We start from the raw sequence: 17,014 nt of genomic DNA, 5'->3' as shown, positions 1-17,014 counted from the left end.
CTACAGTCCAACAGCCAATCAGGACGCACAACACAATGGTCTACAGTCCAACAGCCAATCAGGACGCACAACACAATGCACGTTCATACGCTGGAAAAAAAACATGTAGAAATGCACTGAAAAATCCATGAAACAGCAAGACCGCTAAAGATGAACCGTGATATAGTGAGGGACAACAGTATTATGCATTTTCTGACTTATACTCTGACTTAATACTTATAGTTTGGAAAATATGGTAATTAAAAACAAAAATAAAGCCACGTTATGTAAGTTTTAAACCAAAAATAGACTAAGATCAAATCATGTTCATGTTTTGTTTTTTTCTTTATGGTTGTGTTAATTACACTGAAAAACATGCGTCCTTACTCTGAGCAGGCTCGCGTCTCCACAAACCTGACTGTTATTTGACCTGGAGGAGGGCCTTGTTTCCATAGACATGTTCCTTTGGCTTTAATCTTCCTCAGTGCAACTTTTTCATTTCTATGGAGAATGTTTCAAAGTATGGATTTAACTTTCTATCTACATGGAATAATGCAGGTGATGTGCTACCTCCATAAAAGTACACACTGTACCTTTAATACTTGACCTGGTATATGAACGAGAGTGTGTATGTGCGATGAGAGTTGGCAGCCTGCAAGGAAATTAGCCCCTGGGTTAAAATCTGAAATAAATATAATTCATTTCAGTTCATTAATTTGTGCTTCTTGTCCAAATAATCAAACAAATGTATTTTTCAGGGAACTGTTGGAAAACCCGGTGGCAATGGTGAGCCTGGAGAGCCCGGTATCGCAGGATCTAGAGTACGTTTCTCACTAAGACTATTAAGAACATATTTTGCAGGTCATTCACTCTAAAAATACATAAGCCAAAGCATGTGTCATACTGTACATAGTGGGAGCTGTTCTTGGCCGTTATGGGGCTATGACACATTGTTTTGACTGGATCACATCGCTGCAGCTGATTTTCTGATGATGTTTTAAAGGGTCCACCCGGAACCATCGGACCACCAGGACCCAAAGGAGAGGAAGGAAACCCCGGACCAAGAGTAAGTCAAAATGTCAACACAAATTAATTACAGGAGAGATTGTGAAATGGCTCTCCTCTCTGCGTTTACATCGTCTCATACACGGCTCAACGTTTATTAAGACTTGGGACTGGTATTTCAGATTTTAGAATGTGGTGAATCAAGAGCCAGATTTCCCTATTGTTTACATGGTGTTATAGGTAAAATCACAAATGATTAACCTGAATATCTGTATTTTTATTATTTTATTTTATTTTATTTTATTTTATTTTATTTTATTTTATTTTATTTTATTTTATTTTATTTTATTTTATTTTATTTTATTTTATTTTATTTTATTTTATTTTATTTTATTTTATTTTATTTTTTTTATTTTATTTTATTTTTATTTTATTTTTATTTTATTTTATTTTATTTTTTTCTATTTTTATTATTTGCATTAATTATTATTGGTTTGTAGCATGTTGTAATGTCATCAGGAAAAAAAAAAAACTGCAATAAAAAGTACACTGGAGTTTTTAGACTGTAACAATTAGGAATTCTGACAACCACAAAATAAATACATATGCAAAAAAGACAATTTGCCATGTCCTACACAAAATAGAAGTATATAAAGAGAAACAATAATAAAATACGATTATGAAGGTAACATCTGAAAAGGTCGCAGACACAGTTTTTCCACCAAAACATGATAAAGCAGATGTTTAATACTGGAGCATTCTGGTGTAAAGAAACACGCTGGAGTTCTTCTGGTTGTTTATTTTCTGAGCTCAAGAGCTACTGTAGGTCATGACCCACAAACAAAACATTAACAACAACATAAACAGGTACAAGAACAACCAAATGTGTCAACTCTGAGGTAAAGAGTTTAAGCGACAGAATGATCATCCAGATTTCAATAATATAATAATAATAATAAAACATGCAATTTGATTAATATAACACAATCTACATTTATTTTGTCTTTTTTCTGAATTTTAATAAATAGTACTGACAGTTTGTGTTGGTTTTTAGGGTCCTGGAGGAAGCCCGGGCACAGTTGGAGCTAAAGGAAGACGGGGAGCTCTCGGTCGCAAGGTAACTCCGGACTGAACGCTGATTTTATTTTAACGTATTATTCATTTATATTTAATTAACTTCTTGGTGGATTAACCTTTGTTTTCTTTCTAAATACGTTTTAATCCCTGTATTCTCACATTACTGGACACACGTCTGCAGTTCTCATAAGAAAAACATTGCTTACATTCTGCAGGCACATGAACTTAATCAAATACAGGTTCAACAGGTTTAACTTACCCCTGTTTTTTCATGTAGATTTTGTGCTTTTTATTGTGTTTTATAGGGAGAGCCAGGAGATCCAGGACCAAACGGTGTCCAGGGTCCACTGGGTCCAATGGGAGAACCAGTAAGTTTAATTTGATCCTTTTTTCTAAGCCAGAAAAATGTTAAAGTTAGAACACATTGGATTTTTCTTAATTGTTTAATAATGTGACAGACATTCATGTTCATATTTTTTGGTTTTCATGCCAAATATCTCATCAGGAAGCAGGATAAATCTCTCAATTTGGGTTGCCAGATAGTACAACTAAAACCCTAAAGTGATGTATGGCAGTTTATGGCACACCAGGTTAATCTGTAACTGTAGTACTGTGTATAAACCAGCAGGGTTGTATATTAGACTATATTAGGCTATATGTAATCAAATGACATTGTAATGAAGAGTCTAACCGCTGCACAATGGATGAGTCCCCACTGTCCTTCCAGGTTTTAACCCGATTTTAGTAGTTTGTGCAGTCTGCTTAGATGTTTTCTCTGCTTGATCCCAATGATTTGACCCTTCTCAAACAGACTAACATCTTTTCCACGACCACAGGATGTGTCTTTCCACGTGGTTGTTTAAGAAATAAGCAGCTCATTGCACCAGTTGGGGATAAATAACTTGTTGCAGCTGAAAGATAATGGACCGTGCAGTATCACAACTTATCCAATAGGAGGTTTTTACTTATTTGCTTATTTAAATCCAGGTGGTGACTTTTTGTTTGTCCAGGTCGTGTATAAAGCTGAGGACACTCGCCTTTAAATGTGTTATGTCTGTTGGTAGTTTTGATCTTGTGTGTTTTCTTATTTGTTAGAGATTCAAATAATATGTAACAAAAGAAGTTGATCGTGTTTCTGTGTTTTGTTTCCAGGGCGAGGACGGCAGAGACGGGTTTGGAACTCCAGGACCCCCCGGGAGAAAGGTAAGATGATTTTAAATAATGTTTCAACTTAACATTCATAGACAAAAATTACAACTTAAAGCCTCTGTATCTGATTTTTACTGTCTTAAAAATAGGGAAAACAGAACGATTCAAATTAAATTCAAACATTTAATTATTTAAAATGATTTGCAGTGGTCCAAAGTTTATTTAGACCATCTTAATTAATCTTATTTATTTATTTGGCTGGGACACTGGCTGTTAATGGACAGACATGATTCAACATGAACGTAAACACACCAGATTATAGCCAAATGATCATTTCCATCTGTTGTCCCAAGGGCTGGGGTCAGAGTAGGGTCAAAATAAAAATTCCACATCACACACATTGCAATCACCACAATGAGTTTATAAGCAGTTTGCACAATTTTCACAGACAATATTTACTGTGGTGGTAAAGTTAGCAACAATTAGCAACAGAGAATCACTTTCTGCAGTTTGAACATAATTAAATAAGTTGATAGACTTGTTTTTTTTGGTTTACAATGAACAAAATGTAAAATATGTATCTATTTATTGCACATCCCACTCATTGCACATCCCACACATTGTACATTACACACATTGCACATTACACACATTGCACATTACACACATTGCACATTACACACATTGCACATTATACTCATTGCACATTACACACATTGCACACATTGCACATTACACACATTGCACATTATACTCATTGCACATTACACACATTGCAATCACCACAATAAGTTTATAAGCACTTTTCCACAACTTTCACAGACAATATTTACTGTGATGGTAAAGTTAGCAACAATTAGCAACAGAGAATCACTTTCTGCAGTTTGAACATAATTAAATAAGTTGATAGACTTGTTTTTTGGTTTACAATGAACACAATGTAAAATATGTATCTATTTATTGCACATCCCACTCATTGCACATCCCACACATTGCACATCCCACACATTGCACATCCCACTCATTACAATAAGTTTATAAGCACTTTGCACAATTTTCACAGACAATATTCACTGTGATGGTAAAGTTAGCAACAATTAGCATGCTAGCAGTGCACTTCCTGATTATCAGACAATTAAACACACAGACAGAACACAGCGGTCTTATTTTAACCTCAAGAGCTGCTTATACAATGTACTCCATCTGTACTGGGGCAAGACACATTGTGCTCAAATACATGGGGAAAAATCCTGCACAGCACAGGCTCTTTAGTGTTTATCATTTTTAAATTTGCAAATATTCATTTTCACACACTGGTGGTTAACCTCTTCTGTTTCCGGAAATGTCCGGGGGCTGAGTGACAGAAATGTGGTTGTAAAGTTATGCCCAGAACCTTTTCAACCATCACCAAAATGACACATCGTGAGTCGAGAGCATTGCCCCAGGACAGAACAACAATATTTAATGACTGTAGTGGGATTTGAACTGCCAACCTTAAATATAACCTCTGCACCACCTGAACCACCGACCACAAATTAGCTACGTACAGAAATGAAATCCCTGTTTTGAAACATGATTCAGTTTGCTCCACTCGTTTGCTTTATTCTCTGATTTTGCACAATGATAGAAAAAAAAAAAACTGGGATTGTCTTAGGAAGTTTCTATTTGGATGAGGGTTGTCGCTTTACGGTTCTCATCTCATAAAATGCCTATACAAAAATCAAAGGCATCAGTGGTGGAAGAAGTACTAAAAGAACAGACACCTGAACAAAAAAACAAAAACAAAAAACAAAACATTAAATAATAAAAGTATCATATGGAAAAAAATACTTTGCCCATTTAAACACGTTCTTAAATATTAAAAAGTTAAAGTATTTCATGCAGATTTTGAGATCTAATAAAGCTTCAAATGTAGTGATTTTGATAAAGATTTGTGCTTTATCAGCTGTTTATATTTGTATATTTTTGTTTGCTCAAAGTATGAACCTGTGTATGTTAAAATTACACTTTTCAGCAGGTCTCAAACAATAAAAAAAAAAAAAAAAAAAAATTCAGTCCAGTTCAAAAGTGCAGTGGAGTGAAAAGTCCAGATACCTAATTTCCTTTACTTAAGTACAGTACTTTACTACTTTTACTTTGTTACGTTCCAGCGCTGAAGGCAATATCATATAATCTCATCATTTTGAACTAAAAATCAAGTATAGAGCCTTTAAACATATAAATTAACATGTTTCTATCCTGCTGCTTTCTACAGGGAGACGAGGGATTCCCAGGATTACAAGGACCTAAAGTAAGTTACATCCAGATGTCACTGCGATGGGGTTTATGTGCATCACTGGCATCGCTCCAGATACACAGACACAAGCATGTACAACAGTAGTAAATGTCTGTCAAACAACAATTATTTATGATCGTGTTTATGCTACGAACTAAACAAATGAGGAAGAGAGGAAGTTAATGGAAACCAGACAGTGTAGGTAAGACTAAAGGTAGAAAGTAAAAACATGTGTCGTGTTGCAGGGAGCAGCTGGAGATCCTGGACCCAAGGGTGGACCGGGGAAAAGAGGAAACAGAGGACAGAGGGTAAGAGATAAGTATGATTACTATAAATGTGCTCTGTTTAAATGTAATAAGTGTATGGCGTCATATCACAGGTGGCTTTGCTGACTATTCTATTGCAAAACTATAGCATTAAAAGACAAGCAGGTGGAAGCAGTGGAAGATACAGCTTTAATGTGCAACTGTGTTTGATTTAAAATGGACATATTATGTAAAATGTACTGTAATGAGCTCATAACTATAGTTTCTTCAGTGTGGTTTTACCCTGAGTCGTACTTTTGAGGCTCAGAAATGTTTTGTTTTCACCTACACCCTATCCTCATCCACACTGTCCATACACGGACTCTACGTCATACACATACAAAATATAAAAATAAAAATAAATCAGCTGCTTGCTACAGTGAAATATGATTATAAAGAGACAAAGTCAGCAACAGAGAATCACTTTCCACAGTTTTGAACATAATTAAATAAGTTAATCGACTCGTTTTTTGGGCTTACGATGAACAAAATGTAAAATAATGAAGTATGTATCTCTGTAGTAGTTTATCACTGAGTACCACAATAAAGCAAAGTATCTAAATCTTATTTCTGTTATTAAAATGTTGCTTTTGTTCAGGGCGTCTCTGGAAACATGGGTCCACCTGGTCAGGGCGGAGAGGTCGGATATCCTGGACCTCATGTAAGCAACTTTTACACAGTTTATGTAGTGGTATTGCTTTTATTTTTTATTATGCTTGGGAAACAGAAGCATAAAGAATGTCAGATTTGAATCTTTAATCCAGACGACGGCACTGTCACTAAAAGAGATGGAATTGCAAACATATTATGAACCATTATGTTTTGTTTTCTGATCAACTTCTGTGCCCATATTATTGCTTTCCATTAATATTACCATTTATTATGCTTACCATACTTAGCTATTATTATTATTATTATTATTATTATTATTTATTTATTTATTTATTTATTTTGTATGTATTTATTTATTTATATATTTTATTTTATTTATTTCCTTTTTTTTTAAATATATGTGCCTATGTATATATACTTTTTTTTCTGTTCCTGTGCTCACCCAGTGCTCAGGGGGGCTGGGAGGGCTGTAAAATGTTAAAATGCAGTAAAAAATATAAATAATCAAACAAATTATGAACTACCTTTCAGCAAATTCACAGTTTAAAGAGTTTACTTGATGACCACCAAATTAGGCTCAAAAAGAACAGTTGGTAACACTGAATAATAACTACACTTTCATAAATAAAACATGAACAAAGACTTAATTCATAATGAACAAATGGTTTATTAAGAATGATTCAGGTTTAATAACTACTTAATGAACACCTCAAAGCTTGTCACTTTTGTTAAAACTGGAAAATATAAAATAAACAGCCTATTGAAATTGAAAACCTTGGCCCATGTGCTCACGTCTCACTGTGCTTCATTTCCACAGGGTGAGAAAGGTCCCCGAGGTCCTGGGGTTGTGGTATGTGTTGATTATCTTTCAAAACAGACAACAAAAATGTATTTGTTTCAGTGAATTCAAATGTCTAACGTTTTGTGTCTACAGCAATGTGACCTGGTGAAGCAGATTAGAGATAACTGCCGTGAGTAACATTTAGTTAATAACAGTTACATACAGCTGACTGCATACACTAATGAGCATATTTTGTTTTTGTTTTTTTTCTATTTTAGCTTGCTGCTATGGTAAGTTTATTTCAGATTAATACAATTGTTGTCATTGTGCAATCCTTTATTATTAGCCTGTCCACATCTCCAAAGCTCAAAATGCTCTGTTCCAACTTGTGATGTCATGAAGTGGTAGTTTTCAAGTTAACAGCTCCGTTTACCTTTAGTTCATGAGAGATTGGCAATTCCAGGGCTGAAAGTATCCAAATATATAAACAAAAACAGCAAGAACGGCACGAGGCTTAAGCATTTACATAACATTCAAAGGGCATGTGCAAAAAAAGTTAAACAAATGTAGAAAAATAAATGCAGTAATACAGTTTATATTTCAAATGCTTTTGTTTTCAGAACTTTTGGGTTTGTGCAATAGTTTAGAGAGATTATATAAGAGGACAAATGGGATTGAAATACAACGAATTTGGGTTTTTGGTTAGAGAATTTCCAACAATTTTGATACAATTAGAATTAGATTCAAGACATAAGTACATTTTTTTTCCACAATATCTTTTTTGAAAACACCAATATTTACAGTATATGTTTTGCATGAGGTGTAGGTTTATATCAAGATTTTTTTTTTTCACAAACAAAAATATGTCATTCCAAAATATCTGAGTGTACGAGTTTGTTGAAATGACAGCATTAACAGGGAAACATCTATGTAGGAGTTTAAAAATACAATAGAGCACTTCCTGTATTCGCACATGATGACATCACAAGGTGGAATAGAGTGTTTTCGAGAAGAATTCAGCCTAAATATGCAGAGTTTTTTGTGTTAAATATGTGTGAATGAAACAAAACACGACTTCATATGGGCCCTTGAACCTACAGGGTGACCACCAGAATAGTCAGGTAAAGAATGATTATTTTAGACCTGATTTTCCATTTGTTTCCGTCTATAGGCAAAGAAGAATGTCCTCTCTACCCAACCGAGCTCGCGTTTGCCATGGACGTGTCTGAAAACGTGGGTGCAGCTTTTAACACCATGCGCGAAACCGTTCTGAATTTGGTCCGCGACATCACCATCACCGAGAGCAACTGTCCCCGAGGGGCCCGTGTGGCTTTGGTCATGTACAACAATGAGGTTACCACGGAGATAAGGTTCGCCGATAACATGAAGAAACGCGCTCTGCTAAGTCATATTGAAGGACTGCAGACGAGGAGGACCGGGAAAGAGAGAAATCTAGCAACAGCAATGAGTTTTGTGGCACAGAATACATTCAAGAGAGTGAGAAGTGGGTTCCTCATGAGGAAAGTGGCCGTCTTCTTCGTCGGAGGATCTGTGTCCAATACTCAGGCCGTCACCAAAGCAGCTCTCAAACTCCACGATGTTGGAGTCGCCACTTTGCTGCTGGTGAACAGCGAGAATAGACAGCTGACCAGAGCATTACAGGTAAGAAAAACAAAAAAAGATTATTCAAATTACCGTTTTAGAGGACAATATCTACCACGCAAATGTTTTGGGCATTCAGGTTTAGTGCAAGTCTAAAAAAGTGAAGTGTTTCTTAGGTCAAACCATTTGCCTGCTTTGTAACTTCTGAAAGAATACTGTCAATGTCAAGGAAAAGTTCAGTCCCGATGTTGTCCTAGGTTTAAGTCCCTGGTCTAGTCCCAAGTTTAAGTCCCAGGTTTAATCCCAGGTTTGAGTCCCAGGTTCAAGTCCCAGGTTTAAGTTTCACTTTTAAGTCCCAAGTTTAACTGTCTGGTCTAGTCCCAGGTTTAAATCCTAGGTTTAAATCCCAGGTCTAGTCCCAGGTTTAAGTTTCAGTTTTAAGTCCCAGGTTTAAATTTCAGGTTTAAGTCCCAGGTTTAAGTCCCAGGTCTAGTCCCAGGTTTAAGTGCCAGGTTTAAGTCCCAGGTTTAAGTCCCAGGTTTAAGTCCCAGGTTTGAGCCCCAGGTTTAAGTTCCAGGTTTGAGCCCCAGGTTTAAGTCCCAGGTTTGAGCCCCAGGTTTAACTCTCTGGTCTAGTCCCAGGTTTAAATCCTAGGTTTAAATCCCAGGTCTAGTCCCAGGTTTAAGTTTCAGTTTTAAGTCCCAGGTTTAAATTTCAGGTTTAAGTCCCAGGTTTAAGTCCCAGGTTTGAGCCCCAGGTTTAAGTCCCAGGTTTGAGCCCCAGGTTTAACTCTCTGGTCTAGTCCCAGGTTTTAGTCTGGTTTTAGTCCAGTTTTAATCTGATCTTAAAGTCCTTGGTTGAACTAAATGTATTTGATACATTCTCCGTATCATTGTTTGGAACATGTCCCTGGAGTATCATATTTTTTCCTTATGTACTGTCTATTTTTCCATTTGATTTATTTCAGTCTTACTTAAAAAGAAATACAAACTAATTTCAATATTAATTTGTTGAACATAAACAATGCAAGCTTGAACATTGCCATTTAACACACAAAAACGTCAAATTTCTTCTTCCAAAGTTTGATCTCCACCTGCTTTTACTGACAGAGGTTTGACTCGTGATGAATAAAACCCATTATAAAAATGACTGAATCTTAGTTAAAATTACATCTAGCTTCACTATTTTGTATATTTAGTAGTTAGTCTAGTTAAAAATAGAAATAAAATAAAAGAGCATTTAAATGAGAACACATAACTGGGCGCTAGTAGCTCAGTTTGTCCACTGATCAGAAGGTTGGTGGTTCGAATTCCACTTTCAACATAAACATCATTAGTAGAAAGGTCAGATCCACAGGTTGGTGGTGCGATTCCAGCTCCCACAGATGAATGCTGTTGTTGTGTCATTGGGCATGTTGTGGAAATAAGACTCTGATGAATGTTGAAGCAAAGACGAAAAGCATCTCCCCCTGATGTCAGACCCCAAATTATACAAATGACCAAGTTTATATAGTTTGAAATGATCAGATGACACATTTCAAAGTGCAGATGTGACACTCGTCCTGAGGTGAGGTCAGACGAGCTCCTGGAGGCTTCAGGAGCTCAATCACCTCAGGATGGAACATGTGGAGTTAAAACAATACAAGGTGTGATACAAGTCAATGTAGAGAGATCTGAAAGTGACTGTACGGTCTGAGTGCATCTATCAGCACTTACTTTATAAACACATTAAGACGATTAGCAACCAAAAGAAAACAAAAAGGTTTATATAAAAGATTTTCTCACTCTGTCTTTGATGACCAAACCAAATGAGATTTAGTTACACGACCATATTTTAATTTCCATCCATCCATTTTCTTCCGCTTATCCTTATGAATGTATGTATGAATGTGTTAGTGAATGTGTGTATGAATGTGTGAGTGAATGTGTGAGTGGTTCCTTGATGTTTGAGTGCCTTGACGGTGGAAAAGCGCTATATAAAAACACGACCATTTACCCATTTTACCACCCGGTGTGATAGAGGTGGAGGGACAGAGGGTCTTAAACTTAAGAAAACCTATTTTATACTTTATTAAGAAACCCAGCATCAAACTTGTGGATATACTGTTGGTGTGATACTGTAAAAAATACTAATCTCAACGTCTGTCGTCTTTGTGGCGCAGGTAAACAACACCGCTCTGGCCCAGGTCATCGTTCTTCCAGGGAACACAGGAAGTGCTCAGTACAAAAATGCCCTCCAGAAGATCAAGAGCTGCCACGTCTGCTATGGTAAAGGGACTATGTGATTATATAACATTACACTTTTATTCTGGTGACTACTTCAGAGTTTGTATGGCTTATAACATGAGTTTCCCCTCTCAGTACTAGCAGCAGTAATAGTAGTAGAAGCAGTAGTAGTAGTAATAGTTGTAGTGGTAGTCAATGTAGTATTAGTTGAAACAGTAATGCATTTCTCTTATGTAGCTTACAACATGAGGTTGCACCACCAGAACTAGCAGTAGTAGATGCAGTAGCAGTAGTAGGAGTAGTAGTAATAGTAGTAGTAGTAGTAGTAGTAGTTGTTGTTATTGTAGTAGTCATTGAGGTTGTATTAGTTGTAAGAGTAGTAGTAATGCATTTCTCATACATAGCTTATAACATGAGTTTGCACTACCAGTACTAGCAGTAGTCAATGCTGTAGTAGGAGTTGTAGTAATAGTAGCACTAGTAGTAGTAGTTGTTGTTACTGTAGTAGTCATTGAAGTTGTATACGTTATAAGAGTAGTAGTAACACATTTGTCATATATAGCTTATAACATGGGTTTGCATTACCAGTAGTAGCAGTAGTAGATGCAGTGGCAGTAGTAAGAGTTGTAGTAATCTGTTGTTGTTATTGTAGTAGTCCTTAAAGTTGTATTAGTTATAAGAGTAGTAGTAACGCATTTCTCTTATACAGCTTATAACATGAGTTTGCCTATCAGTACTAACAGTGGTAAGAATAGCAACAGTTCTTGAAGTAACAGTAGTAGTACGTGTAGTAGTAGTAGTGGTTGCAGTATTAGATGTAGTAGTAGTCACAGTACTTGTAATAGTAGTTGCACTTTTACACATTATTCCAATCTACATCTAAAATCACCTTCTCTTACTCAAGTACAACGACAGTATTCAGTGGTTAGTATTTCAAGTCAAAATCCATTCAAATGTTTTTTTCTTCCTTTAGATGCCTGTGCTCCGGACCAGATCTGTGACTACGTCCCCCCTGAGCTGGGCCGTGACAAGAGATCCTCCATCACCGACGCGGACATCGACTTGGCTTTTGTGATCGACAGCTCCGAGTCCACTATCCCTTACGCTTTCACTGAAATCAAGCACTACATCGCACACATCGTGGAGCAACTGGAAATATCATCAGATCCCACGACCTCCCTCCACCAAGCTCGAGTTTCAGTCATCCAGCAATCTCCTTATAAGTACCTCCAAAACCGCACCGGATGGCCTATCCACGTCGATATCGGCTTAACGGAGCACCAGTCGTCGCAAAGCGTGGTTAAATTCTTGCTTGAAAAAACACCTCAGTTAGAAGGAAGTCGAGCACTAGCAGCTGCCATAGAAACAACAGTAGAGAATATTTTTGAAAAAGCGCCTCTGCCACGGGACCGTAAGGTTTTGATGCTTTTTGTGACCGGAAACGTGGAGAAAGATGAAGATGAACTGGTGCGAATCGCCACAGAGGTGAAGTGTAGCGGGTATTTCTTGGTGATATTCGGAGTTGGAGATGGAATAAGAGCCGGAGATGCCAGAGTCTTGTCCCGAATGGCGTCTGAACCGTCCGAGGTGTTCTTTAAGAGGATAAATACTCTATCGCAGTTTTACGACAAGCACATCCTGACGTTCGGACAGCTCATGCCCAAATATGTCACCAGTGAGTTGATATTTTTTTACAATATTACTTAGTGTATTTATACTATTAATAAAGTGAAAAGCTTAAAGGTCCTATACAGTGGTCCCGGGTTTATCTCGGGGGTTATGTTCTAAAAATAACCCGCAATTGGCAAAATCCGCAAAGTAGTCAGCTTTATTTTTACAATTATTCTATATATTTTTGGCTGTAAAACCCCTCACCACACACTTTATACACTTTTCTCACACAGGCGTTAACATTTCCTCACATTTCTCTCTTGTTTAAACTCTCTCAAAGTTCAAATCTTCATATATTATCTCCCTCTTCCTCATTAATCACTTTAAATGTGTTGTTCTCGTGTCTCTGCTCCAGTTGTATCCACAGAGGCGCCTCTCCGTGCAGAGAAACACTTAAGTCCAAAGCGTTTCTGAAATTTGTCAGTGTAGAACGTTTCATCGACATCGTGGGTTTTGTCAGGGAGAAAACAAATTGCAAACGTACAGCACTTCAGAGTCACACCGCGATCCAATTACACTTAAAACTTAGCGAATTTTGACTCTTGTGAGCTCTAGGCCATGCTGTAATGTTGTTATCTCCTCATAAACAGACCTGGAGTTGTGTTTTTTTTTTCATTCACACATGTTTCTGTAATCTTTTATTATTAGTCTGTCTACATCTCCAAAAGTCAAAATGCTCCGTTACAGAAAATAGTGTAGTATGAGCCCTTTAAGCAAAAGACCTCTATCTAATTCTTAGTTGTGTTTTTTTATTTTTTCAAAGAGTTTATTGAACATTTTCCCAGTTATGGTAGCTCACAATGAGTAATTAAGTGCAGATGAAATTTGCATATATTAAAACTAAAGTCACAACTTCAAACAGAAAAAAAAAATCTGTTTACCAAGAAAATAAAGGGAAAAAAATCTATAATACAAACATTTTCTGCGTTAAGTGGCAGGTCTGTACAAGCCTCATCACTCAGACCCAAAGTGGGACCCAAGAGCCTATGATCTAAATAACAATAACTTTATTACCAACAGATGCATGGCGTGATAATAACACTGACGCTCTGATCTCGTTCCAGTTGAAAATGCCTTCTACATGTCTCCTGAAGTCTCCAAACACTGCAAGTGGATCCAGAAAGATCAGCCATACAAAAACCCACCCACAGCATCACATCATGAGTATGTACTTACACTGTAGTATGGCATATGTAAAATACTATATAATCTGTACTTATATACCGTTTAATGTAATCATAACTTTGGTGTTTTTTTCATGTCTTTACAGGAAACATGAGAAACATCATGAAAAACAACAGGAGAGCCATCATCATAAAACGCACAAAGGTTGGTGAATTAAAAAACACAAATAACTTACTTAACTTACTGTGCTTACTTACGCTACCTAGTTGTCTCCATGGAGATTGGTTTAAGAATGTTCCACAGTATGACAAATTTCTGTCTAGCATTTATTTCATTGCAAAAGATGAAATTAAATTTGTCAACTGGACAAATCGTTGTAGGAGTGAAGACGTTTCCCTGCTCGTTCTTCAGTTCTGGTCAGTTTACAGTTTCAGTGTAGTGAGCCCCTCCCTTCAGACGGATATAAGACAGTGTCCAGCAGTAAACAGCTTCTGTCTCCAGTTTCAGCCTTAATGACCCTATTCAATCTATAATGGCCACCTATTGTTCTCTTTGTCCCTGTTTGTTTTGGGTCTGAGGATAGAGTTGTAGATCAGAACTGAAGAAGCGACTTGGATGAGCAGCAAAAAGTCTTCACTCCTACAACGATTTGTCCAGTTGACAGATTTCAACTCTATCCTCAGACCCAAAACAAACAGGAACAAAGAGAACAATAGGTTTAATAGGGTCGCTGAGGATGAAATTGAAGACAAAAGCTGTTTACAGTTTCTGTGTAGTTAGCTCCTCCTTCAGACAGATATAAGGCAGTGTCCAGCAGTATCTGACCAGAACTGAAGAAGCGGTTTGGATGAGCAGCCGAACGTCTTCACTCCTACAACGATTTGTCCAGTTGACAGATTTAATTTTGTCTTTTGCTCTGGATCACACCTGGATGACTGAGGGATGACACAGACATTTATTTCATTATTGTTTGGGTGAAAAAATGCATTCCTTCAGTGAGCAGGGTCACATCTTCACAGATATGACCTGAACCTATCAGCTTGGCTCCATAAAAATAGATATGTTTAATGTTTCACTGTAAAATATTCCAGGCAGCTATAACATCTCCATGGAGACAAACAGGTGGTGTAGGAAACAGCACAATAACAGTGTAACATCAACCCTTTCATATTTACATGTTTGTCTTTCCACAGCAGAGTCAGATGAGCTCCACGTCTTTAACATCACCTCCAGCAGTCTGAAGCTGCGCTGGAGCAGCCCGGACCCAAAGCACTTTGTTTACTTCGAGGTGGTAGTAACTCGACTGAGCGATCACGCCTTGGTCCTGAAGACGAACGTGTCCGGCACTGAACTCTCTGTGGACAACCTGCAGAGCGCCCAGTCCTACCACGCGGTAGTAACGGCGCGTATGGCAGACGGCAACGTCGTATCCACGCGCAAAGGAATCATCACCACCAGTAAGTTTACATTTATTCTAGTAGGAGTAGTAGTAGTGGTGGTAGTAGTAGTGGCAGTCGTGGTAGTAGTGGTAGTGGTAATGGTAATAGTGGTAGTAGTAGTAGTAGTAGTGGTGGTAGTAGTAGTGGTAGTAGTAGTGGTAGTGGTAGTGGTAGTAGTGATAGTGGTAGTAGTAGTGGTAGTAGTGGTAGTCATGGTAATGGTAGTAGTTGCAGTAGTGGAAGTAGTGGTAGTAGTGGTGGTAGTAGTAGTAGTAGTAGTAGTAGTAGTAGTAGTAGTAGTAGTAGTAGTGATAGTGGTTGTGGCAATGGTAATAGTGGTAGTAGTGGTGGTAGTAGTAGTAGTTGTGGTAGTAGTGGTATCTATGCACAAATGATTCATCCCCACCCATATGTTTAGTTTATTCTAGTAGTAAGTAGTATGGGGGCAGGATTAGTAGTAGTAGTAGTAGTAGTAGTAGTAGCAGTAGTAGTAGTAGTAGTAGTAGTAGTAGTAGTAGTAGTAGTAGTAGTTTATAATTGAGTTGGAGGGCAGGTAATACTTTTACAGTGTAACCTGTTTTTTGGCCCAGGATTTGGTTTATATCTTCATAATTACTGTTTTTTTTCCCACATGAAGTTCAGTGTCTTCTGTGTCAGGATAAATAAACAAATGTGAAATTATTCTTTCACAATAACTTCACCAATGTTGCAATTTTCAACCCCAAAGATGTGATTGTTTTCAAATGAAAGGAATTAAAGATTAACATGGCAAGTTTGTGGAGCCAATCTCTAACAAATTATGATTTAGGTTCATAAGTTTGTATATTTCTTTCAAAAATAACTTTATAAACCTCCTGCCCATTTGAAATTATGACATCAAACTGTAGAAAGTAGCAGCTTACGGTCTTGGATCAGCAATGTTGACTGTCACTTATTCATGAAGTATGGATTGATTTTAACGTTTGTGTGTTTTTTTGCAGAAGCAGCAGAGCATAAAGCAGCCATCCTCACCATCACCAACACTGAAACTACAACCACAGCTCCTCTGGACAAACCCGTGACAGGTAATGCACGCTCTACTGTCCAAATCAGAGCCCATAATAACCACCAAAACTGTAATTTAGACATTTTATTTCTTCATGTAATTGTAAACATTCATTGTTGTCATCATTTGAGCGCCATAGGGCTGTGTTAGTTTAACGTTTTGGACAGAGTCTTTCCAGCTGTTAAACACTGAAGGGAAATGCATTACTGAGGCATGAGGACATCTGCACATCCAGATCATTTGCCATTTGGGGCTTATTTGAATCACATCAAACGGAGAATAATTATGTGAATGATTTGGTCACACACAACTGTATTAGTTAGATTAGACTGTGGTTGCTAACATACAGCTTTGAGTTTATATCACTGGGCCATTACTTACACTTAGTCCAGATTACATACATACATTTTATTGTGTAGCTTTGCTCGTGGGGGACTGTCTCCATGGAAATGTTGTTGTTTTACCTGAAACGTTCCAAGCTGCATTTTTTCATTACAGGAGTTACAGTGGTCCCTTGTTTATTACAGGGATTACATTCTAAAAATAGGCGAAATCAGCAAAGTAGTCAGCTTTATTTTTTTTTTTTACAATTATTCTATATGTTTTGCATCTGAAAAACCCCTCACCACACACTTTATACACTTTTCTCAGACAGTCATTAACATTTTCTCACATTGCTCTCTTGTTTAATTAATTAATAGTAAACGTGATCGTGCCTCTTCGT

General features: G+C 37.2%; 1 protein-coding gene across 1 annotated transcript in view; it reads left to right on the top strand.

The window, feature by feature from the left end:
- Positions 1 to 17,014, top strand: part of col6a3 (collagen, type VI, alpha 3) — a 60,253-nt gene that overhangs the window by 30,008 nt on the left and 13,231 nt on the right. Inside the window, exons 44-61 of the mRNA XM_055230521.1 lie at positions 738 to 800; positions 983 to 1,045; positions 2,039 to 2,101; positions 2,367 to 2,429; positions 3,214 to 3,264; positions 5,465 to 5,500; positions 5,731 to 5,793; positions 6,389 to 6,451; positions 7,220 to 7,252; positions 7,337 to 7,373; positions 7,462 to 7,473; positions 8,355 to 8,845; positions 10,947 to 11,052; positions 11,984 to 12,685; positions 13,746 to 13,845; positions 13,952 to 14,010; positions 15,000 to 15,263; positions 16,226 to 16,309. Of these exons, the coding sequence (XP_055086496.1) occupies positions 738 to 800; positions 983 to 1,045; positions 2,039 to 2,101; positions 2,367 to 2,429; positions 3,214 to 3,264; positions 5,465 to 5,500; positions 5,731 to 5,793; positions 6,389 to 6,451; positions 7,220 to 7,252; positions 7,337 to 7,373; positions 7,462 to 7,473; positions 8,355 to 8,845; positions 10,947 to 11,052; positions 11,984 to 12,685; positions 13,746 to 13,845; positions 13,952 to 14,010; positions 15,000 to 15,263; positions 16,226 to 16,309 (2,353 nt within the window). The remainder of the gene's footprint in view (positions 1 to 737; positions 801 to 982; positions 1,046 to 2,038; positions 2,102 to 2,366; positions 2,430 to 3,213; positions 3,265 to 5,464; positions 5,501 to 5,730; positions 5,794 to 6,388; positions 6,452 to 7,219; positions 7,253 to 7,336; positions 7,374 to 7,461; positions 7,474 to 8,354; positions 8,846 to 10,946; positions 11,053 to 11,983; positions 12,686 to 13,745; positions 13,846 to 13,951; positions 14,011 to 14,999; positions 15,264 to 16,225; positions 16,310 to 17,014) is intronic.

This window comes from Periophthalmus magnuspinnatus, chromosome 21, assembly GCF_009829125.3.
Source record: "Periophthalmus magnuspinnatus isolate fPerMag1 chromosome 21, fPerMag1.2.pri, whole genome shotgun sequence".
Taxonomy (NCBI): Eukaryota; Metazoa; Chordata; class Actinopteri; order Gobiiformes; family Gobiidae; genus Periophthalmus; species Periophthalmus magnuspinnatus.
Note: the sequence above shows the minus strand (reverse complement) of the source record. Positions and strands in the feature narration are given on the sequence as shown.